At 40.2% G+C, this 23,465-nt stretch overlaps 1 protein-coding gene across 2 annotated transcripts in view; it reads left to right on the top strand.

The window, feature by feature from the left end:
• The window catches only part of PHF21B (PHD finger protein 21B), a 168,186-nt gene that overhangs the window by 122,886 nt on the left and 21,835 nt on the right, over positions 1-23,465 (top strand). For both annotated transcript variants that reach the window (XM_064461217.1, XM_064461207.1), the window contains exons 5-7: positions 3,554-3,646; positions 16,950-17,300; positions 19,124-19,246. In XM_064461217.1, coding sequence (XP_064317287.1) covers positions 3,554-3,646; positions 16,950-17,300; positions 19,124-19,246 — 567 coding nt within the window. The remainder of the gene's footprint in view (positions 1-3,553; positions 3,647-16,949; positions 17,301-19,123; positions 19,247-23,465) is intronic.

Below are 23,465 nucleotides of genomic sequence, written 5' to 3'. Positions count from 1 at the left end.
TAAAAAGCAAATAACTGGGCTGAATGAATTTTAGTTCATGCTAATATCAAGCAGGAAGCTGTGATATGTCTAATAAGTGGCAATAGCAGCAGGTGGCAGCTCAAGTTCTCCTTCTCCAAAGGCTGCAGGAGTTCATCACGTCGTCCTTCCCAATGTGTGAGGCTGTGATACGGTAGGCAGGGCAAAGAAGTAATTCATTCACATAGTTTATGGTATCCATCCCATTGTTTTACTCCATGTGTCACCCTATAAGGATAACTGCGGTGGAAATACCCCGTTCTGTTCCTCACTCTGCTGCCAATACTTTACTCCTGCAGGAAGGTATAACTTAGTTGTTCTGGCGTCCATGGGGTGGAAGTGCTGCTTTCTCCACCCCCCACCCTCTGCCCTTGGCTCAAGACAGAATTTTAATGGAGTATATTTTTCCATGGATAGTCCAGGGTACTGATAATCCACGAGTACTCAGGGAAAATTGTCTTGCATGTTTATGACTGTACCGTTCTCCTTGTTGTTTAACTCAGGCAAATCTCATGCAAATTTTAATCTTTGCTGAATATATAACATCACACCCCCAAATGTCTTCAAGAGGAGTAGCAGAGTTAAAAATATAAACTCTGTAGGACAAGTTTATTAAAAATATTCTGCATGAAAATGCATGGTATTCTTATCAAACGCTGTAGTTCAAATGAAAGAGTGTTACCCCTCTGTTGTTGAGGTCTGAGAAGAACATATCATCATGGACCTGACACAGTTTCACTTTCCTTGAGCTGATTACATTATAGTTTCCTTTATATTGACAAATTCCATTACCAGATTGGGGTAATATTAGCATACTTTATCTTACTGGCTGGGATCTGATACTTTTGTTTTGGGGGAAGTTAAATTTAGAGATACTCGAATCTATTTTACTTTCCTTATTAGCTATTTCTAGCAGCATGATAAGTTTTTGTGATCAGTGACTAAGTCTCTCTTGCTGTTGTAATGACAGTCATCTGCTTGCTTATATTGCCATGTCATCCCAACAGCAATTAAGAAACGTTAGATAGAAGTTATAAAACCTTGCCTTAAGAATATTGGCCAGCTAACCAAAATATGAACTGGAATCAGGGGTGAAAGAATAAAAGAGGTTGAAGGGGAAAAGTTAGCTATCTTCTTTAGACCTATGGCCCAATCTTAAATTTATAACCTATCTGTCCTTTTTAGTTGAGAAAAAAAATAAAGTACAAGTTATTTAGAACATCTCAGATGCAATGTTTTAGGAGCCTCTGTGGGTGAGGCTTGATAAAGACGTGCCATTCAAACCGTCTGTAACAGAATGCATAAATGTACATCTATAGATAACTGAATCACTATAGATAGACAAAAAGTCAGCAAAGGATTGGAGCTAAACAGACACAGAGATTTTTAGGTGGGGGGAAACTTGTGTGTACTTGACTGTATTGCAGAAACATAATTTACTTACTCTTGGTATCCTACTGTATTCATAAGGGTTAAAGATAATACTGGGTTAAGAAGTATCAATTCTCCATCTACAAAGTAAACTTTATGTAGAATGCAGCAATATATTTGCTGATAGAAGGAGCTACCTCAAATACCTTACGCTGGGTGGTATTGAAAGGCATTTAAAGAATAATGCAGTTATCAGGCACAGTCAACATGGGTTCTCAAAAGGAAAGTCCTGTTTAACTAATTTGATATACTTCTGTGATAAGATCATGATAAGGTCACCTGCCTAGTGGATGAAGGGAAGGTGGTAGTTTTTCTGATTTTAGTAAGGCTTTTTATACTGTCTCTCACAGTATCCTTCTGGACAAGTTGCCCAGCTGTGAGATGAGCGGGTTCACAGTGTGCTGGGTGATAAACTGGCTGAAGGGCAGAGTTCAAAGGATTGTAGTGAATGGGGCTACATCTGGCTGGCAACCAGTCACCAGTGGTGTTCCTCACGGTTCAATTCTAGGGTCAGTCCTTTTCAATGTATTTATCAACAATCTGGATGCAGGGGTTGCAGATGATACGAAACTGGGAGGTGCTGTTGACTCTCTTGAGGGACAGGAGGCCTTGCAGAGGGGTCTAGATAAATTGGAGTACTGGGCTGTGGTTAAGGGGATGAAATTTAACAAGTTGAAACAGCAGATACTGCACCTATGACAGAGTAATGCCGGGCACAAGCATAAATTGGGAGAGGAGTGGCTGGAGAGCAGCCGTGCAGAAAGGGATCTGGAGGGTGCTGGTCAACAGCAGGCTCAATATGAGTTAGCAGTGAGCCTTGACAGCCAAGAGGGCAAACCGCATCCTGGGGTTCATCAAGCACAGTGTAACCAGCTGGTCAAAAGAGGTGATTATCCCACTGCATTCAGCGTCGGTGCAGCCTCACCTTGAATACTGTGTGCAGTTCTGGGCCCCACAAATTAAGGATATGAAGGTCCTTGAGTGCATCCAGAGGAGGGCAAAAAAGCTGATGGAAGGGCTGGAAGGAATGTCCTATAAGGAGCAGCAAAGGACTCCTGGCTTGTCTAGTTTGGAGAAAAAGAGGCTGAGGAGTGACCTCATTGCTCTCTACAGCTTCCCGAGGAGGGGAATTGGAGAGGGAGGTGCTCATCTCTTTTCCCTGGTATCCAGTGATAGGATGCATGGGAATGGTTCAAAACTGTGCCAGCGGAGATTTAGACTGGACATTAGGAAGCATTTATTTACCAAGAAGGAGGTCAAACACTAGAACAGGCTTCCTAGAGAGGTGCTCAATGCCTCATGCCTGTCAGTGTTTAAGAGGGATTTGGACAATGCCATTAACAACATGCTTCAACTTTTGGTCAGCCCTGAATTGGTCCAGCAGTTGGACTAGGTGAGTGTTGTAGGTCCCTTCCAACTAAAATGGTCTATTCTATGCTATTCTATCTTAAATAAGCTTTGAATAAATTCTTTATACAACTAAGAGAAGGGTGAGTAGAGAAAATATATGTGGATAGTAATAGCTGCTGTGTTGGCCCAGATGGATGTTGTCTTAGTTGAATGCTGTGTTACAGTGTGCTGTAGTAGATTTATAGGTAGCTCTCAGTTTTAATAATTCAGTATTTACTGTTTACTAAGACACAGTGAACTTCTCTTGTGACCCTGGCTACAGTGAAATGCATCATCTTACCAATGCACATTTTGAAGTTTCACTGTAGTGCGTTTTGCCTTTCTTTAGATCTCTTTTCAAAACAAGCTAGTGCCTAGTCAGCCTTCAGCCATGGCAGCACACTTGTATTTTCTTTGTGCACCAAAAAAACCCTGCACAACAATGCGATGTATTCTTTGGACTCAGAATTACCAAATGCTCTAAGGAGAAAATAGGATTTAACTAACAGTGCTTTGCAGAGGTTGAAGAGAAGGAAGAGTCTCTGTCTCTTTAGGCAGAAGAGAGCTTCAAATGGACTGATGTATTATACCCTCTGTCATAAGTTGGAAAGAGACAAACAAAGAGCTAGAAGGAGAACCACTGGGTTGGGCAGATTCTACCTGGGGAAGCTGTGCAAGTGTTTTAAGCTGTGTTCAACTGTTTTTCTTCCAACAGACTTTGGGAACTATCACTGCAGTGCCCATTAAGGTTCCTCAGGTCAGCTCCTTGCAGAGGTTGGCAGGACAAGGACCAGCAGTGCTACCTCAGGTACAAAATACAGTTCCAAAGGGGGGTTTCTGTTGTTTTGTATGTATTCTACGCTGTTCCTGTCTGGTGCCCAGGCTTGGGTCGGTCAGCACACTCATTTTGCTGAATAAAGACTCACTTTCTGTGAGTTGAACAGCAGAATTGTGATTTTCTCCAATTCCTGAAAAAAAAGTTAAGTCAGTTTTCTTCTGGGAGCATACTGTTACCACAATGAAAATCTATTTAAAAAATCATGTAGATTCATTGTGGAGGAACAAAGTTCATATGGTGAAATGTAAATGTATGCTTTATAAGATGAATCACAAATCACAGAAGTGAAAATCTGCAATTCTGTAATTAAAAAAAATGGTTGAAGTATTAATCTTTCGAGATTTAGCCTCACACTTCTTTTATGAACTTATTTCCCTTATCCTTGCCTATCCCGGTATAAAGTTTTGGCCCAACTAACCCAGGTGCCAGACTGAGGCAAGATTGGCTGGGTAGGACTGAAAGGGGAGTTACACTTGCAGATTTAAAAAATCTTCTCAAATTGTGTTTTCTTTTCTGAAGATCCATCACTGTTTCCCTAACCGTACACTTCATTCCCCATTCGAACCCTTTTTCACAAAATTTTTAATGTCATTTTCAACAAGCGTTTTGCCGCAGTTCTATGGTTTGCTTTTCAGATTCATGATTATTAAGTATAAACATATTTCTCCCTATGTGGCCCTTAGAGGTCTATTTCTCACATGTGAATGCTTTTCTAGCATTGAAGTCAATGCTGGGTCTTCCTATTGTCCCTTTATCTTTTTCCTAATATTGTCTTAGTGGCAGAATCTAGTAGAAGATCTGTAAGATAAATCTGCCTGGAGGAAGGAGTATTTCCAAGATAAAGTTCTTAAATTCTCTCTTTAAATTACATTTTGTGGAAGGTGAAGTTGTGAACGTAAAGGAAGGTTATAGTTTTCTTATCAAGTTCAAGGCTTTGCTTTTCAGTTGTTCTTACAGCATAATAACACATTGATTTCTGCCATTTTAGGGTGTCAAAGATGAGCAGATTGCTCCTGAAAATAGATGAGGTTCAAGAGCAGCTGAAAGACCTGTAACAGGGGCTTAAATTATCATGAAGGTTATGTTTCAGCAATGATGATGGCATTGCAAATGCTGTACTTAGAGAAGCATCAATGTTCTATACTTTTGTTAAGTAGAAAAATTTTCATTCAGTGTTAGATTCAATTTTTAAGAATTGGAAAAAGTGGAGGAAGTTGATTTCCTCAACTTTCTGAAAAGAACACATGTCCTTTCTGTCTTGCTGTTTAGCTCATGGCAATATTTTTCTTTGTATTTCACTTTGTTTCACTCCTTTCTTAGCACAGCCTTCAATTTCAGACCTGTTTATGCAAGCATACTTAATAATCGTGAAACACCAACCCTTTCTCAGCAGCCCTAAGCCATAGTTCACTAAATTTTCTGTCTATAGATAGCATGGGAAATAACCACATATCAATCTCATTTCTGTCAAAACTAAAAATGAAGTAGGCAGCTGTATGTAAGACCACGTTATCAGAGGTACATCTTATGTTCTCAGTTTTTTCTGGCTTTATCACAGCTCAATACCTTCTTCTTCCACGACAGCCTGCCCCATTAACAGGCTGTGTTCTCCTTTGCAGTTCATCATGGTCTATATGTTCCTCTCCCACTCAAATCTTATAGAGAAGTTTAAAATGTCCATATTGTTTCCTAGTGGGGGACTCTGTCCACCCATCAAAGCTTTCTGCTTGATGTCTTAAGAGACATAAGTTTTAATCTGCAAGTGGAAAGTTTGGCTTCTAACTAAATAGTCAAATGCCTTCAAAATATATTTAATATAGCAATAAATCAGAGTGTTGTCAAGCTGTCATTCCCCAGATACAGCTTCATACAGGTGATCTGGGAGGCCGCTGTAAGTGACCTGCAGCACTGTATCACTGTGAAAGCTCTCCTTCGTAGTAACTGTAGGTGAGCGCATGAGTCCATAGTCTTCTCTGGCAAATTTTGAGGGTCAATAGGAATCTGTGGTCCAGAAAAACAGGAAACTTCAGATAGAAATATAAAAATGGCAGGAAGCAAGGCCATGTAATACCACAAAGGTATTATGGTAAAGAACACCTCTTGCCTCTTCTCCCTCATAGCTCTGAGAAAACAAGCACCAAATTAGAAATTATTTTGGAAATTAAAAGGCATATAGTATCTTCCAGTAGGAGCTGGAAAATGTGCAGAATTAAATCCTGTCACCACCCACATCCTCTCAGCTATTATGCTTCATACTTAGTTACTGAGCAGGCTGGTTACTAGCCTCCTTTTGTACCCCTGGGGTGACAGGCATGGCTCCTGTACCTTGCTCTGAGTTAGTGGCACAGTCCTACCATTCTAGGACTGACTTTCTGAGAGGCAGCTTTGCCACCATCTCCCAGACATGCTAACAAGCAGGGTCCAACTGAGTTTGGCATCTGCTAAAACCTTTACTTTGGGTGCCTGTGTAGCAGCAAATGAAAGGGACAGCTTTTTCTAAACAAAACAATATTCATCACTCCTCTACCAAGAAATCCATAGTATTTCACACAAAGCATTAAGGCAGTACAATGTCTGTACTCATGCATGTTAGCTGTAGCTGAAACTTGTTCTGCAAGGTATTGCACCCTCCCCAACCTCCATCTCTGCAAAATCTAGCTTTAACAGTGAATTGTGTAGGGCCCTAATAGCAATGAAACCGTAGCGGCAAAGGCTTCAATAAGCCCACCTGCTTATTGTGTAGGCATGTGTAGGGATAAATGTTGCCAGGCTGGCTGGAAAGAAACAGGGGACTCCTCCATTTAAGGGCCCCTCATCACATCTAAAAGAGTTTTATATTTTTTTATGCTTTCATTCTCCTCATCTAGACAGCCTCTTTTGATTTACCTCTCTGCAATCAAGCAGGTAAACACCACACAAGTAAACTGAGGCACTTAACAATACTTATGTAAAATAATACATACAGCTTTCTCATTTTGCACATTTGTACAGATAGTTGTCGTTTGTTTTGTTCATTTGAATGGGTTTATGATATGGCCCCCTGGGAGCTCATCCATATGGGGAATGAAGTTTCAAAATCTGCACACCCACAAATGGCAGCAAAATCCCATCACTTAGTGCAGAACAGCTATTAAATGGTGAGCAAACAAACATTAATTACAAGTTCATTCCATAATACAAACAATATTTCTTTAGGCATTCATTATTTGCCAAAACAAGCCTTTTTGGCAGACCTTTTTTATTTTCTTTCCTTTTTTTTTTTTTTTTTTTTTACAGAATATGAAGTTATTTTTGCTTTCATCAAATAAATAAAATTTCTGCTATGAGCTCTGATGTTTGGGAAGTTAATTCCAGTTAGTCTTTCTCTTCTTACTTTGGCCTTTGAGGTTTCCAGATGGGTGAGGTGTTTTGAAACTGCAGACTCTTCACCGCACTCTGAGAAGCAAATCTGGAGGTCCTCTACTCAAACACATGGGTGATGCACTCTCTTACTCTTGAGCAGTTCCTCTGCTTTATGGCACCCATCAACTGTAAGGAGGGAGTGGCCTTATGTCAGGTTGGGACACTGATTTCCAGCTGCAGTGCAGACAAGCTGGCTATTTTGAATTGTTTTACATAAAAAATTCACACCACAGCCACCTGAAGGCACGTGGGAGATCTTATTTTCAGTTAGTTGAATGGAAGATTTTAAATCAAACTGTGAAGGTATTAAAATAAACTTCCCATTTTGTTGTCAGTAATTTGGGCCCAATCCAATTCTTGTTCAAATTAATGGAGAGACTGTGATGATTTGAATAGCAATTAAATCAGATTATACAGCCATTTCCCTGACCTATTTTTCTAGTCCTGGCTGAAGGCAGGGCTTGCGACGGCTTTGCTCATGACACTGCTGATCTGAGTAGAGCAGAGATGCCTGCAGTGGAGTTATCACGCAGGTTAGTGGTGAAAAGAAACAGGTATGCATAACGGCTTTAGATGAAATGTGCATGTTTCTCAATTGAACCTAACCAGTTCTGCTGTCAAGGGCTGCTTATTTTGTGTCTTCTGTAGTGATTTTAATATGCATAATTCAGTAGGGTCTGAATTTGGTCACTGGGCTGCAGGATGCTCTGGGACAGGGGCTGTTTTGTTTCCGTTTGTTTGTTCATCGCAGAGTACCATGTGAGCTCAGCCAGAGACTGTGGTCTCTAGATGTTCCCAAAACTTAAACGCACGTTCCCCTTTTTAAAATCACTTGTCATAGTTCTCGTGATCGCAGTTCCACTGATAGCTGCTGCTTCTCTTCACGCGTGTACCGAAACCAACCACTACTCCTGGCTTCCCCGGTGATAGGGCTTCTGGGAGATTTCTTGAAATGAAAACGCCTATAGACAGAATCCAAGTTGTGTGATGCCACTGTGTACTGTAGAAAAAATGTGTTAACAGATTGGTCTGTGGCAAAGCCTCTCTCTCTTGCATCATAAGTCTAAAAAAGAAAGCCCCACATTATTTTTTAGTGTAATGTGTTAAGAGTGTGTATAGCCATTAGAAGGTGGAAAAATATTACTAAATGCAAGTCAGCCTTTTTTGAAACTAGAGAAGAAGCTAGCAGATATACATGTTTGTATAAAAAGTTACACAGAATTGTGCAGTGGAGAGACAAGAACACTTTATTGTTTGTTTGAGTAAGGAATAATTGAATTGGGTAAAGTCATTATTACAATGTCAGAGGAGAAAAGGACTATAATCTCTTAAGAGATGTCATCGTGCACCTTTCTGGTATATAACCCTCAGGGCTTCCAGGGGGATGTGTTGGAATGCTAGTGGAGGAGGAGAGAGATAATCCAATTCAAGGTAACTTAATCAGCATGGTATATAACCAAGCTAAGGGTTTTGCAACAGTATTTAATATTCATTGACTGTATGCATGCAGAAAACAGAAACTAAATTGCGTTTTCAAAAGAAAGGTTTGCAGAGGCCTGGCTGAAAATGTAGCCCTTAATAAATATAGTTGTTAATCTGTTTAATTCTACATAAGCTTTTATACTGTGCTTGTCACTGTATTTGAAGCACCTTCCGGTAATGTGTTAAGCACAAAGATTAACAGCTGTTGTAAGCTATTTCTTCTCTCATCCTTTCCCTTTGGGAAGAACTGTGTGCAGCTAAGAGTTCTGGTTAGCATTCCTTTTTATCAGTTTGCTTATTTTTAATAGACATGCTACTATTAATTGTATGCCACTCTATGTTTCTGTCAGAGGAGTTTAAGATAGAAAATGTTTATTGTAGAAAGTGATGAGGTTTGTGCACTTAATTCATAGAGAAGAAAGTTGAGGTGTCTGCCTCTATGAGCATCAGTCTTGCCATAGAGACTCCCTGCACCAGAGGCATGTGGCCACCTTGGCCTTTCATACTAAGTCTTTACTGGGAGAGCTTTGAAGATTGGGATGCAAACATGGTACTTCATTGAAAAGTGTGTGGGAATCTCAGTTATGCACTAGTGGGTAGATTTGATAGGTAGCCTGTGTTGCTGAGAGAGGCATGGGCTTACTGGAGCATCTCAAGTGCTCCATGGTATGTATTTTACACTGCTGTAGTGCAGCCAAGACAGATGAAGGTATGACTAAAGTGGTGCGATAAGAACTGTTCCTTGTGGATGGTGGTATGCCAGAGGTTGGCAGTGACAAGAAATCCGGTCTTCTGCAGAACGAACAAAGATGAACGCATATGGTGTATCGAGGGGAACTACACCCAGATGCAAATTTTCCAAAGTACTGCCCTCTGTTACCTCTCCCTTTCTGAGTTGCAGTGTCAGTTGTCTCTTCTTAATGAGAGACCTGATCCAGTGTGGTGGGAGGGAGAAGCGGAATGGCCTGTTACTGACGCTTAAAACCTTCAGATCTAATCAGTGTTGTGAACATTTTGAAAAGGACCTCCGTGGAAGTCAGATCCCCATGACAGTCTGCATGTAGAAGCCTGAAGTATCCATACAACCCTGAGGAAAGATTCAAGCCTTTTTAACACTTGACCTTTTTCCCAGGCGAAAATGCTCATGTTTCTCCACATCAAATGCTGCTTTGCAGAGTATGGGGAAGATAAGAAAAGGTATCCCCTCTCTCCACTGGCGCCATTTGCATCCATGCGAAGGATGTGGCTTCAGATCCATGTCTGGCTTGGATCTGGACTGTGCTGTGTCTCTTGAGCCTCTGTGCCAGTTGTACAAGCTTGTCGTAGGCCTCTAGATGAATGACAGGTGGATAGGAAGGTTTTCTCTGTCTGCAGTACCTCAGCAGAGGCTTGGAGGAATTCACTGAATTGCTTCCTGTCCCTAAAACCTTCATTTTCATCTCCTGATGTCTGAGCTTTTTGTGTGCTTCCGTCTTGCTCAGGCTATTAGCAGACAGATTCTATTTTTTGTCATTATTTTTATTATTATTCTGTCTTTCAAGATTTTTTTATTTTGGCTAGTAAATGAGTTGAGGCTGCTCAAATCATTATAATGCACCGCTGCTGTTGTCTAGAAGCAGGAAAAGCTCTTCAAGTGATGGATGGTACAAAGCAGCCACATCCGTGGTCTTTAAGGTGACACCAGAGTTTGTGTCCAGTGAATGCGCAGCTGCATGGAATAGTCCGGAGCTCACCTATGAAAGTATACGGATAGGAGGAAAGCAGACAGATGTTCACTTGTTTGTGCCTAAAGGCTTCCTGGACACTTTATATTTAAATTGAAGTAAGTTAATCATAGATGAGTATCTGTGAGAGGAGCAAGCTGACTTGTAATGCTGAAAGGAGTAGAAATGGAAGTAAGTTATTGACTGGTGTGTATAATCACAGTCTAGCTTTTATATTTCTATTGTAATCCTAAACATTAAGGATTAAATTATTTTCTCAGAGGCACGTAGATAACTGCATATTCAAGGTCAGAATCACTGTGCAGAAGGAGAAAAAAAAAGCAGAAATCCTGGTTAATTTCAACCCCTATTTGTTATTTTTTTGAATAATATTGGTTTTAATTTGCTGTTTTAATGGTAGTTTTCCTCTTTGCAATGGAAAAGAGCCACTTAATGAATCATCAGCTCAGTAGCAGTAATGCCAGACCAGAAAATACAGGCAGCATACTGGAGGAGAAAATGTACATTTCATTAGCAAAAGTCAGTCAAGTTCCTGTGAAAATACAGTTTTGTGTTCAAAACACTGATAACATTTTTAATAAAGAACTCCCACCTGACTGCCTTATGCCAACATCCACAAAAAGCAGAGCTGGCGGATTCCCACACAAACATCCCTCTCAGCAAAACTTCCATTTCTGTCGTATCAAGCAAAGCTGAAGGAGAAGAAAAACTAAATTAAATAGCTTTGTCTTCTTAAAAATTGCACAGGGGTTATGTTATCTGTGTGTCACCTTTATACTAAAGTTGGCTATCCATGACTAACAAATTGAAATACCGAAGCACAGTAGGTATACAGTCCAGTGGAAAATGTCTGATACAGTGCACATAATTTGAGTATGAGTGAAAATGCTACAGAGTGATTCTTGGGTTGCATGGCATGTAAAATGAGAGACTAGGGTTTGTTTCGAGGTGCTCGTTGCCGTTCTGGCCTTTCTGAAGACTATGAAAATTTATTGTTGTTTTCAGTCATATTAAGGTTACTTCCCTGGTCCTCACTGTCCAGAGCAGCAAGATTGGAAATGTGGGCTGGAGAAGTTGCTTGGGTTTTGCACTGCATTTCATATCATTCCTCTGTGGCTTCCTAGGCTAATATTCCAGGTAGATGCTAAGGAGAGGCTTATGTTGTATGTGAACACAGGATTCACTGAACCGGGTCATCTTGCCTGGGGGTTCCTCATGATAGATGCTGAAGAGTAACTTTCTTTTTGTGTAGCCCCAGCAAGGAGAAGGAAGAAAAGTGTTGCTGGATCCATAGTCATGTGTGGATTTAAATCTTCCCCCTGCGGCAAGAAAATAAACTGTTTATTTTGACTGTAGTCTCAGACCAGGCTGAAGATAATAGGAGATTGTCAGGAGAGGAACCAAAAATCAGCCAAGCTGGAAGCACTTGTACTGAGGTCGGCTGGGCAACCTGGATTTTAGGGTGTGCCATTGCTGTAAAGTTATGCAGAACCTTTTCTTTTGTGTAATTTTTATTGATTAAAAAAGAAGAGGGAGAGAGTCAGACCTCAGCTGGCGTAAATAGACACAGCTTTACTGAAGTCAGTGTGCGTCTGTTCATTCTAGTGAAGGATATAATTACCCCATATTGCACTCATTTTATCAGCCATTGCTAATGTTTTCTGTGTGATCCTCTAAAGCTTTTCAAGACTGAAAGCTCTGTCTGCTGCTCCCAGCACTTTGCCTCTGTGACATATGAATTGTGCCAAACCCATTTTGAGTTTTTGTTTTTAAGCTCTGAGTACAAGGGTGAAGTGAAAATAAAGTGTGAATAATGGTCTTTCTCTCAAAGGCAATGTGATATTGCGTTGAGCTGAAAAATTTACTCTCATACACATCGGCCCTGCCAGTATGAAGGGCTGATTGATGCTGAGCACGATCCAGCTGATATCTGATATTGGGGAGGGGGAGGGCTCGTCAGTGTTGCTGACAAAGCTATAACAAGATCCAGGGACTGGAAACTGAAGTTAGGCAAATTCAACCTCGCAATAAAATGCTGGTCATGAGCATAATAAAATATTATAACAGTTTATTGGAGCTCGTGATGAATTCATCATTAAGAAGTCTTTAGTATTTTCTTTTAAAATCAGTCTTCAGTTTCTGGGAGAAATTCTATGGCCAGTCGGTGAGCTGGAGGATCATGGTGATCCCTTTTGGTTTTGTAATTGAAGTGCATTTGTTAACGTCCCTTCTTTGCTAGGCCATAAGGAGAACACATTTACCAGAATTGCCCTTAACAATTCTCATAGCACCTGCAGATCTGCACAGAGATAACTGTTCTAATTAAATCCTGTCCTTTAGGACTACGTAGGATTGCCCACAGAGATGGGAGGAATTATGTGCTTTCCTTCCCTTCTCCTCCTTTTCCCCCATACTTGTTTGGGTTGGATCTTGAGGGCTAATTTAGTAAGATTTTTACTTTTTTTACCTTTTTCTTTACTACAGCACAGGAGTGGCTCACCTGATGGGATGTAGCTCAGGAAATAGATTGCCCATGATCACAGTTGCCTTTGTCAATGGTGACACACATCAGGCTCTCCCACCTCTGTCGCTCAGCAGTTCGGTCACCTCTGTGATATTCAACAATTTGTGCTCTTGAGAGCTGGAACGATGTTTCAGTGTAATGGAAGCCTTTGGCCTTCATATAGGGAGGTCTGGATGGAGCTTAATGATACAGGATATACAAGAAGTCACATTAGTCACAGGAGTTGATTCCCTCCTGGTGTGAAACTCTTCAAAATCTATGAAATTAAAGGTTGCTGAATGAAAGAGCACTCTGCATGTCTCACAGGATTGGGGTCCCTGTTATTTCCCTGTCTGAAAAGCAGACAGCCCCCACCTAGTGAATTCTGAGGTCTGGGAATATCTTCTTGAACAGTGTGCTCACCTGCAGGCTATTTGAGGCGTACCAGGGGTGTCTGATTATTGCCACCTAAAATCAAATGTTTCTGTTATTGTGGGTATTGAGGAAACTCAAGAACAATACAGGCTTGTGAAATCATTATATTCAATAAGTCGTCCTCTCTTCTCCTGCATTTAGAGCCCTGGTAGTATCACATTCTGTTTTGACAGCTGTCAGAAGTTAAATGAAAGATATTTGGGGAGAGGATGGTTGAGCTACAGGAGAATTGTTGTTTGCAGCGCTTGCCAACAGTTGCAGTTTTCACTTGGTAACATACATGCTGTCTGTTATTCTCTCTCTGTTCCTCTCTTTTGCTAAACTTTTGCGTGTTTTATTTTGTGGCTTTTGTAATGGGGACCGGTGCCATCCAACCTGTGCTACTTTCGGTAGAAAATGTCTTTTTCAAACCTTGCATGTGAAAGGCAGTCTGTGTCCTGCCCTAGTTTTTCTCCAGTTCTTCTTCGGTGACTGTCAACTTCGAAACTTCTGCTAGTGCCACTGTCCTCCTTTCATCTCCCAAATTGAAGCTACAGTTTTGCCAGGAGGAGAAGGAATTTATGCTAGCTCTTCCCTTAATTTTTTTCTTCCCAGCTGACACCATTTATTCTCAACAGATTACTGTAGCAGTTTGGTTTTTAACATGAAACTCCACTAAAGGTCTTTCGCTTAGCTGTTTATTAAGTGCTTACGCTTAGTGTTTCTATTCAAGGGGGGAAAGCTCAAAGGTGTTAGAGCACGAGAGGCTTCTATGCTTGCTTTCTGTTTTGGGTTCATGCCTGCGGGCTGTAGAAATAAATATTATTTTAGCTCTAACTTATTTTAGCTTTAGCTCAGGAGCACCTGAAAATTCTTCTGTAGTCAAGCCTTTTTATTCTTCTCTAATTGCAGCTGTATATGCTCTCACAATGTTAGCTGAACTTGGCAGGGCATTTGCAGAGGCTTAGACTGTGAAGACCGCTATACCTCCTTTGTATCACACGGTGGCAGAAAATGCCCGGCATATGTTCTTGTGCTGTACCAGTCTGGTAAATCGTATCAGATATTTCAGTATGCAGCGCTTTATAGAGAATGTGTTACTGTGGAAAATTAAGTCTGTGTAATTGTCTGTGCAGGAGGAGCTTATTTTATAGCAAAGTAATATGCATTCATCCACAACTTGCAGAATGTGTGTTAAGGGTGTGTATAGGATTCATTGAGGCATTACATCTGACAGTCAATATATATATGTAATAGTGTAGAAAAGATAATTATATAGCTGGAATATATATAGGCATTTAGTTTTAATTAGGCTTTTGATTAAATATAAAAGTGCAATTAAGAGTGACAGATACAGTAGATCCTGGTAGACTACATGTCAGTTTTTGGCTAGAAAAACTCCTGAGCTGATTTTTTGTCTGGCTTTATTTTTTCCTAAAGATCTCAGTAACTGTTGGATTGAATCTTTGATCTGAACTACTCCTTATTCTCTCTCTTTCTTTCTCTGTATATTTGTGCTTATCTGTGTGTTTACAATATTTCTGTTGGTAACAGGTGTTATATTAATTTACAGGAAAATTATTTTGTTTTAAGGAGAGATGGTACCATTTAGACATTAGCCACACAGCTAAGAATTAAATTTGGATTTTTTAGCCATGTTAATACGTTTTAACAGTATTTTGCCAAGCTTCTCAGACTTTCTTTTCTGAATAATGATACTATTTCTGTGAATGCGTCTCTGAGCACATGAGCATGAGCAATTTGTTAAAGGCTTACATATGAGAGACTTATATAAGATATAAAATAGGAAGGATAAAGTAGATATTACAAGATCTGCTTGTATAACTGACTCTAATTCAGACGTGAACAAGTTGAGTTGCACTTGCACTTGTGTTGAATTACATTGAATTGCACTGAGCTGTTGTTTATGTTAGAAGTCTTAGTTTTGCAGAATGCCTGGGCCAAGATGCATTTAAACCAATCCTCTGTGCACTACTTTTGACAATAAGACCATTAACTAATTATGGTTTTGAAGCTAATTATAGGCTCCTCTCTGAACTTGGCCAGGGTATTTGTCTGGTATCTTAACTAAATAAATGAAATAATCATTACATAAAGTGATTGGATAGAGGAAAAAGAGCAAAATCCTCTTCAGTTACTGCCAGTGTGTCCTGAATATGGTTAGTCATAGTTTAGCATAGTCTTGCATCATTTCACAGTGGGTCTACGAGGCCTTCCAGCGTTACCCTGACGTTGTGAGCTGAACACAGAGGCTTCCTGGCTTTGTCACGAGTCTGCTGCAGGACCTTGGACAAACCCTTCTCTTTGCTCTTCTTTGTGTCTGTTTCCTCTTCCACTTTCCGTCTACTGTGGTTACTGACAATTTAGACACTCCCAAGCAGGCCCGTGCACTGCAAATACACATTTGCACTGCTCGTAGGTGTTAGGAACCTATCGGCAATTGAGGGCCGAGTTATCAAAACACGAAGAGCTCTCAGTACGTGTGTTGCTGCACTTAATATTTGCTGCAGGGACAAATGGGTATGGCTTCTTCTTGGCACAATAGCGGATGATGGCCAGGCTTGAGAGATGATTTTCTGCACATCAGTAAATCCCCGCGTTTTCATTAAATTGCTTACTTAGGCTCAAGATTGAAGTCGGCATCATTGGAAGGCCTCCTGTAGACTACAGTGCAGTGACACAGGCAGCTGTTTCCCATGTCTGTCTGTTACAACTTGTCATTTTGTTTCACAGTATGGAAGGTGTGAGAAGTGACAGGACTAAATAAGCACAGAGGGAACCGACTGTTTTATCTGGCCGTGTTAACGAATAAGCTGGGAGTGAAGTTAACTTCATGTGAAGCAGTTTAAATTATTTATTTTCAATCCTGGAACTGTACTTAACATGTTGTTAAGGCAGAGCCATGTTGACAGGGTGACGTTAATTACCCCACTGGAAACACATCACATTAGCTGAAAACAATTGTTCGCAGCTATCATTCATGGCTCTTCGTAAAGCTGCAGCCTTTGCAAATCTTGGCAAACAGCTTCCCCCTCTATCCGTGGAAGTTCCTTCTGCATCTACCTACAGCTGCAAACTAGCTCTTTACTTACAGCGACAAAATATGAATTTTGATGGCTGTGGGTTTCTTTTCTTGCCTTCTCTTTCTTTTTTTTTTTGGTGACCTGAGTGACTGCATGATTGATCTCCTCTCCATTAGACATGGCACATCTTAAAAACGTGAGGATCTTCATTTGCTGATCCACCAGTATAAATGCACACGCTTACTGTTCCTGTAAATGCTTTCCCACAACTCTCAAAGGTTCGGTTCCCACTCCTTAATTCATAGCAAGAGTGTTGTGTCCTTCAGAATGGGAAATTATTGCGTCTGGGGTTTCCATTCTTTGCAAAGGCTTTGGCTTAAACATCCCTTCTGAGCACTGGATGTGACTTGAGTAGCATTTGTATGGATGTGTGCTAATACAAGTGAGGAATTTACTTTCTCCTCCCTTCTTGTTCAGCATTGCAATGAGTTAAGGACTCCAAAATGACCCCACTGAGGAGTGCTAGGAATATATCTACAAGTAGATGAATGGCTGGCTACTTCGAGTTGCTACATTATGTTTTTCTAGGTGCTCCCGTTCCATGGTTAATGACATGAGAGATTCTCTGGGAGAGTGCACCTATGCAGTGTTTGTTCATTACAGTGTGAGGCTGTGCCTAATAATGTCTAACTCTCTGTTTGTAGGTTAGGCCAAAGACCCTGATTCCAGACAGCCTCCCTATCTCCCCGTGCAGAGACCAACCTTCCAAGCAGCCTCCTACCTTCCAGAAAGCAACTGTAGTCAGCATCAAAAACCCCAGCCCTGCCCTCCCGACTGCCAATAACACCGTCAGCCATGTACAGACGCCTAACAGCCAGTCACAAAGTGTCACCGAGTCTACAGCTATTTCATCACCTCTGAGCAGTGCAGGTGTGGCGTACGCCATCATTTCCACCTCCCCCAACAATGCAACTCCTATCAGCACCAGCGCAACTGTCTCTGTGGTCAATGATAGCATTAAAGTGCAACCACTCCTCATTAGTGCCGACAGCAAGGTAGGTTCTGCTTTTCACGGCATGTTTTTTTGGGTATCAAACACAGGAATTACAACGCAGATGTAAGCAGAATATTCCCCTGGGAGTGCACAGCCCTGTGCAGAGTGGTGTCAGTGGTTCCTTTTCAAGAAAATAATCAGAAAGCAATGGGAAAGTTCTTAAGGGGACACATGGACACTAGCAGACATTTATCTGTGTACAAGCATGTTTTTGGTGGGAACAAAATACATCATTATGTAGCCTGACATTAATGGGACCATATGATCTTCCATTTCCTTAAACCAATCCTCACTAATAATATCCCTGAATTCTGTGCAGGCTCAAATTTCCTATGGACTCCCTCTTCAATTATACAGTGATACTAGTTATATCAACTGACCCCGGGGGAGTATATCAAATAATCAGGCACTCCCTTCTACACTTTCAGGGGAAGACCAAATGAAATGGGAGCTCAGGGTTTCAAAACTGATCAGCAGATGAATCAGTAGGAAAAAATCAAGTTATGAATTACTCTTTTCCTTTTTGCACTGCTTTTCAGTTTTGAAGTGCAAGAACTCCATGACTCTTATATCAGAAACAGATTCAATAAAGGCTGCCAATGTAACCAGCAGACACTTGCTGTAATTTGCTCCTGGCATCCTGCTACTCTGGGTCTTGTTGGCAGCACAGGTTCTCATACAGTGCTAAAAAAGAATACAGGATATAGGTTGGCTTTTGAGATAAATAAAAGCAGGCGTCTCTTCCCCACTTCTTTAACATAATTTATTTTTCTCATACTTAAACTGGCTGCTGGTTAAGAAAACCATCTGGTTTTATGCTGTTGAATCTTCTTGAGTGACTGAGTTGAGATAAAGTATCTAACAATTAAATAACATTGAAGGTTAGCAATGAAATAGATGGAAAAGGCCCAGCGTTCAAATCCAATAACCTTCATCAAGAAGGTGGGCTTGGGAAGGTCTTCCACAGTCCTTGGTGAAGCTTTGATTATATATAAATATAATATAGTATATTTTTTGTTTATTATATATATAATACAAGGTATAAAGTCACATGTGTAGTTCTGTGGTCAGAAATTGTCCTCCATTCCATTTAATTTAATAGGTTCTGAGTTAATGTTATCTGCCCCGTGCCAGTCTTCGTGTAATTCAAATATGAGCAGCTGGATATACTAACATACATGCATGTGTAAGAGATCTGTGTAGTAATTCGTATAGGTTCTAAACCAGGATTAATTTTCATTTAAAACACATGTAGTTTGTTTTGTTTATGCAAAACTGGACATCCAGTGCTCATAACACACAAATGCTGAGGACTGAACTCTGATCTGAGTTACCTGAGTAGTACTGACGAGCGTCTTCCTTCCCATCTACATGTGCTTACTCTGAAATTACACTGGTGTGACTGAGATCAGACTGTGGTTTTAAATGTGTAGTAAACCCATATCTTCTATCCGTATGCAAAATAAAATCAAAGGAAAGACCTTAAAATCACTGACAACACGAGCACTAAAGCTGGGCTGCTGAGTCAGCTTCAGAAGTCGTCTAAATAGAAAGTGTCCTAATTTTCAGAGGCACTGATCAAGTGGCTCCCCTAGGCTGCAGTAGGTTTATAATGCACCAAAAAAAATTAATGTTTAGAGACTTAAGTACAGATTTAGAAGCCTAACCTAGGTATCCAGGTTTCTATATTTTTGGCTTGTGACTTGTATTTGTTGTCTGTAGGGGTATCAAGTAACCCTTTAAAGAAGAATCAGAGGCTTCAGGCAGAAAAATCCAGTTTCCTACAGTGAATTCTCTTCTTTTATTTTGTACATTGTCTTTTAGGTTATCATTATTCAGCCTCAAGTCCAAACCCAGACAGAAAGTAAAGTGGAGACAAAGAAACCTCCTGAAGAGTCAGCTCAGGGACCCCCTGCTACCAAAAAGAAAAAGGAGGAAAATCCGGAGGTGATCTTTTTTTCTTTTTTTTTAATAAGAGAGCCACAGTATGGTTAAGTTATGGGGACCAATTCTAAACGTTTTTCTGTGTGCGTACTTAATTACTGCATTTGTGCTCATGGTTCTGCCAGCTGTTCATCTCTCTACTCAATCACTGCAATCGGTGTGATTCCTCCGCTAGTGAGGTGCCCTGGCAAATTTGGGTTGCATTATTCAAACCTTCCAGTGTCACAAAATGTAAGAATTGTACATCTCATAATAATCCAGGTACCTTGCGTGGGTACAGCTGTACTTCTTGTGAAAGGCATATACAAGCTTAATATATTTTCTTTTATGTCATCAAATATGAAACATCAGGTTTACAGGCTGTGTTTGAGTTTGAATTAACATTTCTTTTGTAAGCTGAGCTTTTACATCTTGATTGTAATGAATCTTCCAATTTTTAGATTGTATTTAACAATAGAGTTTCTGGCATTTGCTGCGTACATGTCTCCCCACATGTACACAGATTCTTTCTAGTCTGAAATACATCAAAATCCTTCAAACCAAGTAAGAGAGTAGAAGGCAGGTTATAAGATTAAATCTCTTTCATTAACTATATTTGAAATGTACGCTAGAAATATAAATCAGAAGTCCTTGTAGAAATGGGGTCTCTCTTTAACAGGCATTTTGCTTTTTGACTAGATGCATTCACATTAGGTTGTGTGTACTTTTCAGGCAATTTGAGAAGTTATACACACTGAACCTACTACTATTGTGGAAATGCTCAGCTCATGAGAATTCTTAACCTGAGTAGTCTAATAAATGTGTAGCTGCAGGTTTAAGAGGATTATTACAATATAAATTTATAATGTTGCTTGAGGCATGTGGGTGGTCATTTGTTTTACCATTTTAAGAGGTTTGTATAGTTAAAACAGTGTTAAGGATAAATAGTGCCTTTTAGCGTAGAATATCACAGCTTTGTGCAGAAACTGTGTGGAACCACGCTTAGGAAACCTCCCAAGTTTAAAAACTGACCGTCATATGAATCTTCATTGCTACTGAACGATGGGACTGCAGGGTCCTGTTTTGTTCAGGGAGGTGTTTCCGAAAGATTATTTGTTGTGTAGCACCTTATAGGCAGAAAGGCTAGTAGACAGTGCTTAAAAACAGAGTGCTCGAAAAAAACATCCATTTTCCTTTGCCTGTAACTTATCTCCACAGAAAGAATATTGAGCAAAAATCTTCAAGAGAGAGACAGGAAGAGCCCACGGGTCTGGGCACACTTTTTGTCATAGCGTTCATAAATTTAACGAGCTTTTCATTAAATTGCTAACTAGACTATCCTGGCTACCCTTTTTGCAACAAGAACATTGTTCCTATTGTGTATACTGGAGGTCTCTGCAAGCTCAGTTTTCTGGCTAGGATGCTGAAGCTATGCCCTTAAGTATGGCGGTTCTTTTCATGGATTTGTTTCACAGCCGTAAATATGTAGGTCTAGAGTTAATTTCTTTTGTTCTTTGAAAGTAAACTTTAGTTGATTATCATGTATTTATGCAATTAGTATAATTAGAACTAACAGCATAATTAGAGTAAATACATGTAATGACATAAATAGAACATGCAATTACAAAATGAAATGGTTTTGTAAAAATCTTTGTTTTGCTTCATGAAAAGACATACTGTGCATTTCTAAAAGCACTCATGGCTTTTAAACAGATGATTAAAGTTAAGGCAAAGAGTAACAAAGATACCATGATATTTTTAAAAAGAAAATAAGCACTCCAGGCACTTCTCTCCACACCTTTATTTATCTTCAAAGCACAAAACTGAGGCAGGAACTCCAACCTGGCTCTACATATACGTTAGTCGTGACAGACTGGGATTTAACAAATTAAATGGAAAATTTAAAGCAAATAAACCAGAAATCACCAGACTTACCAGTAGCGGGGAATCCCATATGCTGTTACTGAGCATACCTGAACGAACAGAAAGGACTGAGGATAATGACTGTCTTTTGTTCCTGGCTTGGTCATTCTGCTGGGAAGCCGTGAAGCCGATCCTGGACACAGCCCCCTGCAATACGTGTGCCTTTTGCATAAGCTGAAGATTTCTCTTTTCCCAAGTATGTCATCATTAGACTAAAGCAAACCTCCTTGCACCCGCTGTCTTGCAGCCAGGATGCCTGGTTGCCTGCCCGTGGAGTGGCTTTCCCAGAAGCAGGGTGGAGGGTCTCGGCCACCCAGGGTGTCCCACGTCCAGTGGTCAGAGCCTTCTCCTGGGATATGGGCCATGAGGATTCAGTCCCCCGGGGCTGAGGAGGGTCTGGAGGAGTGGGCCACCCACTCCCTGCTGTCAGCAGGGCTCTGCTGGGAATAGAGACAGATAACTGCCCATCTAGTGATGGGCCTTCTCCCACCAGAACGACGACTGCAAAGAAATGAAGGAATTACGCAAGGGGGCTGTTCCTCTGGGGAGCAAGGGCCTGGGGGTTTGTGTTTTGTTTTGTTCTCTTTTTTTTCTTAAAAGGACCTGAGTTCAGCACAGAAAGAAACAGGATTTGGCCCAACCCTTTTTGCTTTATTAATATTTTATATTAGTAAAATTCTATATTTCTGGCAACCTTTTCTAGGACATTCTAGGAGTTTTTTCTCTAAAAGAAAAATTACTGCCAAGAATGCTGGTTATTTAGCTAACAGTGTTTTTAATCCCACCTGAGGAGGTCAAGAGAGACACATTGCAACTGTGAACCAAATGCTGGTGTTAGGCCTGGATTGAAAAGCTGGAGAAACCGAAGCCTTCGTTTCGTAGATTCCTGCACAGAGGAGAAACAATATACTCTGTGGCATTTGAAAGAAAAGCATTGCAGTGGAAGCAGTATTTTGAGTTGAATCCAATGAGCTATGTGAGTGTGAAATAGCAAAACCCATAAAAACAAATATGCTGTTAATATAATGTGCTTGTTAAAAAGAATACAGCTTCTACTGGGATTTTTTTTCAAAAGAAGCCATTTTTCAAATAAGTATAAAAGCTAACCCTTCCTGTGTTTAACAGTGAGATAATTATCAGTCCATTTATGAAGGTTCTTCATATGTTCAGCAAGTATGCTGTCATTACATTTAATTAGATATGTATTCAAATAATTTTAGTATGGAGAGAGGAAATTGTTTAGAGAGCATTCCAGTACTCAAATAATTTTAGTTTAGATGTCAGAAAATGTATGCTCCCCCTACAGTTTAACCTTTGGGTAACACAGGCATTCTGCGCTCCATTGGGAAAATACAATCGCATGTTAACTGTTCCGGCTTTCTGATTCTATACCTAAAAGTTGTTATTACTTCTGCTCAGAGCGCCAGGATGTATCCTGCCACAGAGTTACTTTTTGGTGGGGGTGAGCTGAAGCTTGTAATTCTACTCAATTAACTAATTTTCTTCTCAGATCTGCACAGAGGATCTCGGATCAAATATTCATGCTTCCCTTCAGGTGTGGAGCCCCCACTGTGTCTAGCTGGTGTTTTAGACATGTAACGAGTAGATGTTATTGAAATCAAGGTCTGACATGCAAATGAATGCATGTGCTTGCCATTACCACAGTTACAGGAGGCAGAAATATAGCATGAGTATGTCTAAATTGCAAGTGATGAGATTCAGCATCACCATTTTTTAATGTACAGAGAGAATTACATACTAGGAGATCATAGAAAGAAAATATTCCTGTCTTATGACGTTGTTAGTTCACCTGTTTGACAGAGATATTTTCACATATCTAAGAGGGATATAGGTGTCCAATCCTGGCCCTTAGGTTTTGAAGAACCCATCCCATATCTAGATCTTTTAATCTACAGTATGAGGATATGCCTGTTTTCACAATTTCACTGTCAGAATTGCAAAGGAAATGGTAGTTCTGGTGACTTACTAGATGATTTTATCCTGAACTGAAATGAAAAATTTTTTTCAAAATACTTCACAATGAAAAGGCTTTTCACCAAACAAGAAGGTCAAACTAATTTTGATTTGAAAGTGTTGAAACGTGTTCTCCTGACACTTCTTTGATTGAAAAAAAAATGCTTTGACCTTCTACTGCTTAAACACTGTATTTTAGTTTGACCTAAATTTACACATTTTATTTTAAGTAAGTATGATAATTGCATCTTCCTGCTGTCTTTGGATGCTTTATCAGAGTTGGGTTGTGGGCTTTGCTTGCTCGGATTTCCTAATAGCTAGGGTTTCATAGTTAGATTGTGTCTCC

Source organism: Phalacrocorax carbo, chromosome 1, assembly GCF_963921805.1.
Source record: "Phalacrocorax carbo chromosome 1, bPhaCar2.1, whole genome shotgun sequence".
Lineage (NCBI taxonomy): Eukaryota > Metazoa > Chordata > Aves > Suliformes > Phalacrocoracidae > Phalacrocorax > Phalacrocorax carbo.
This window is presented reverse-complemented; position numbering and strand designations above follow the sequence as displayed.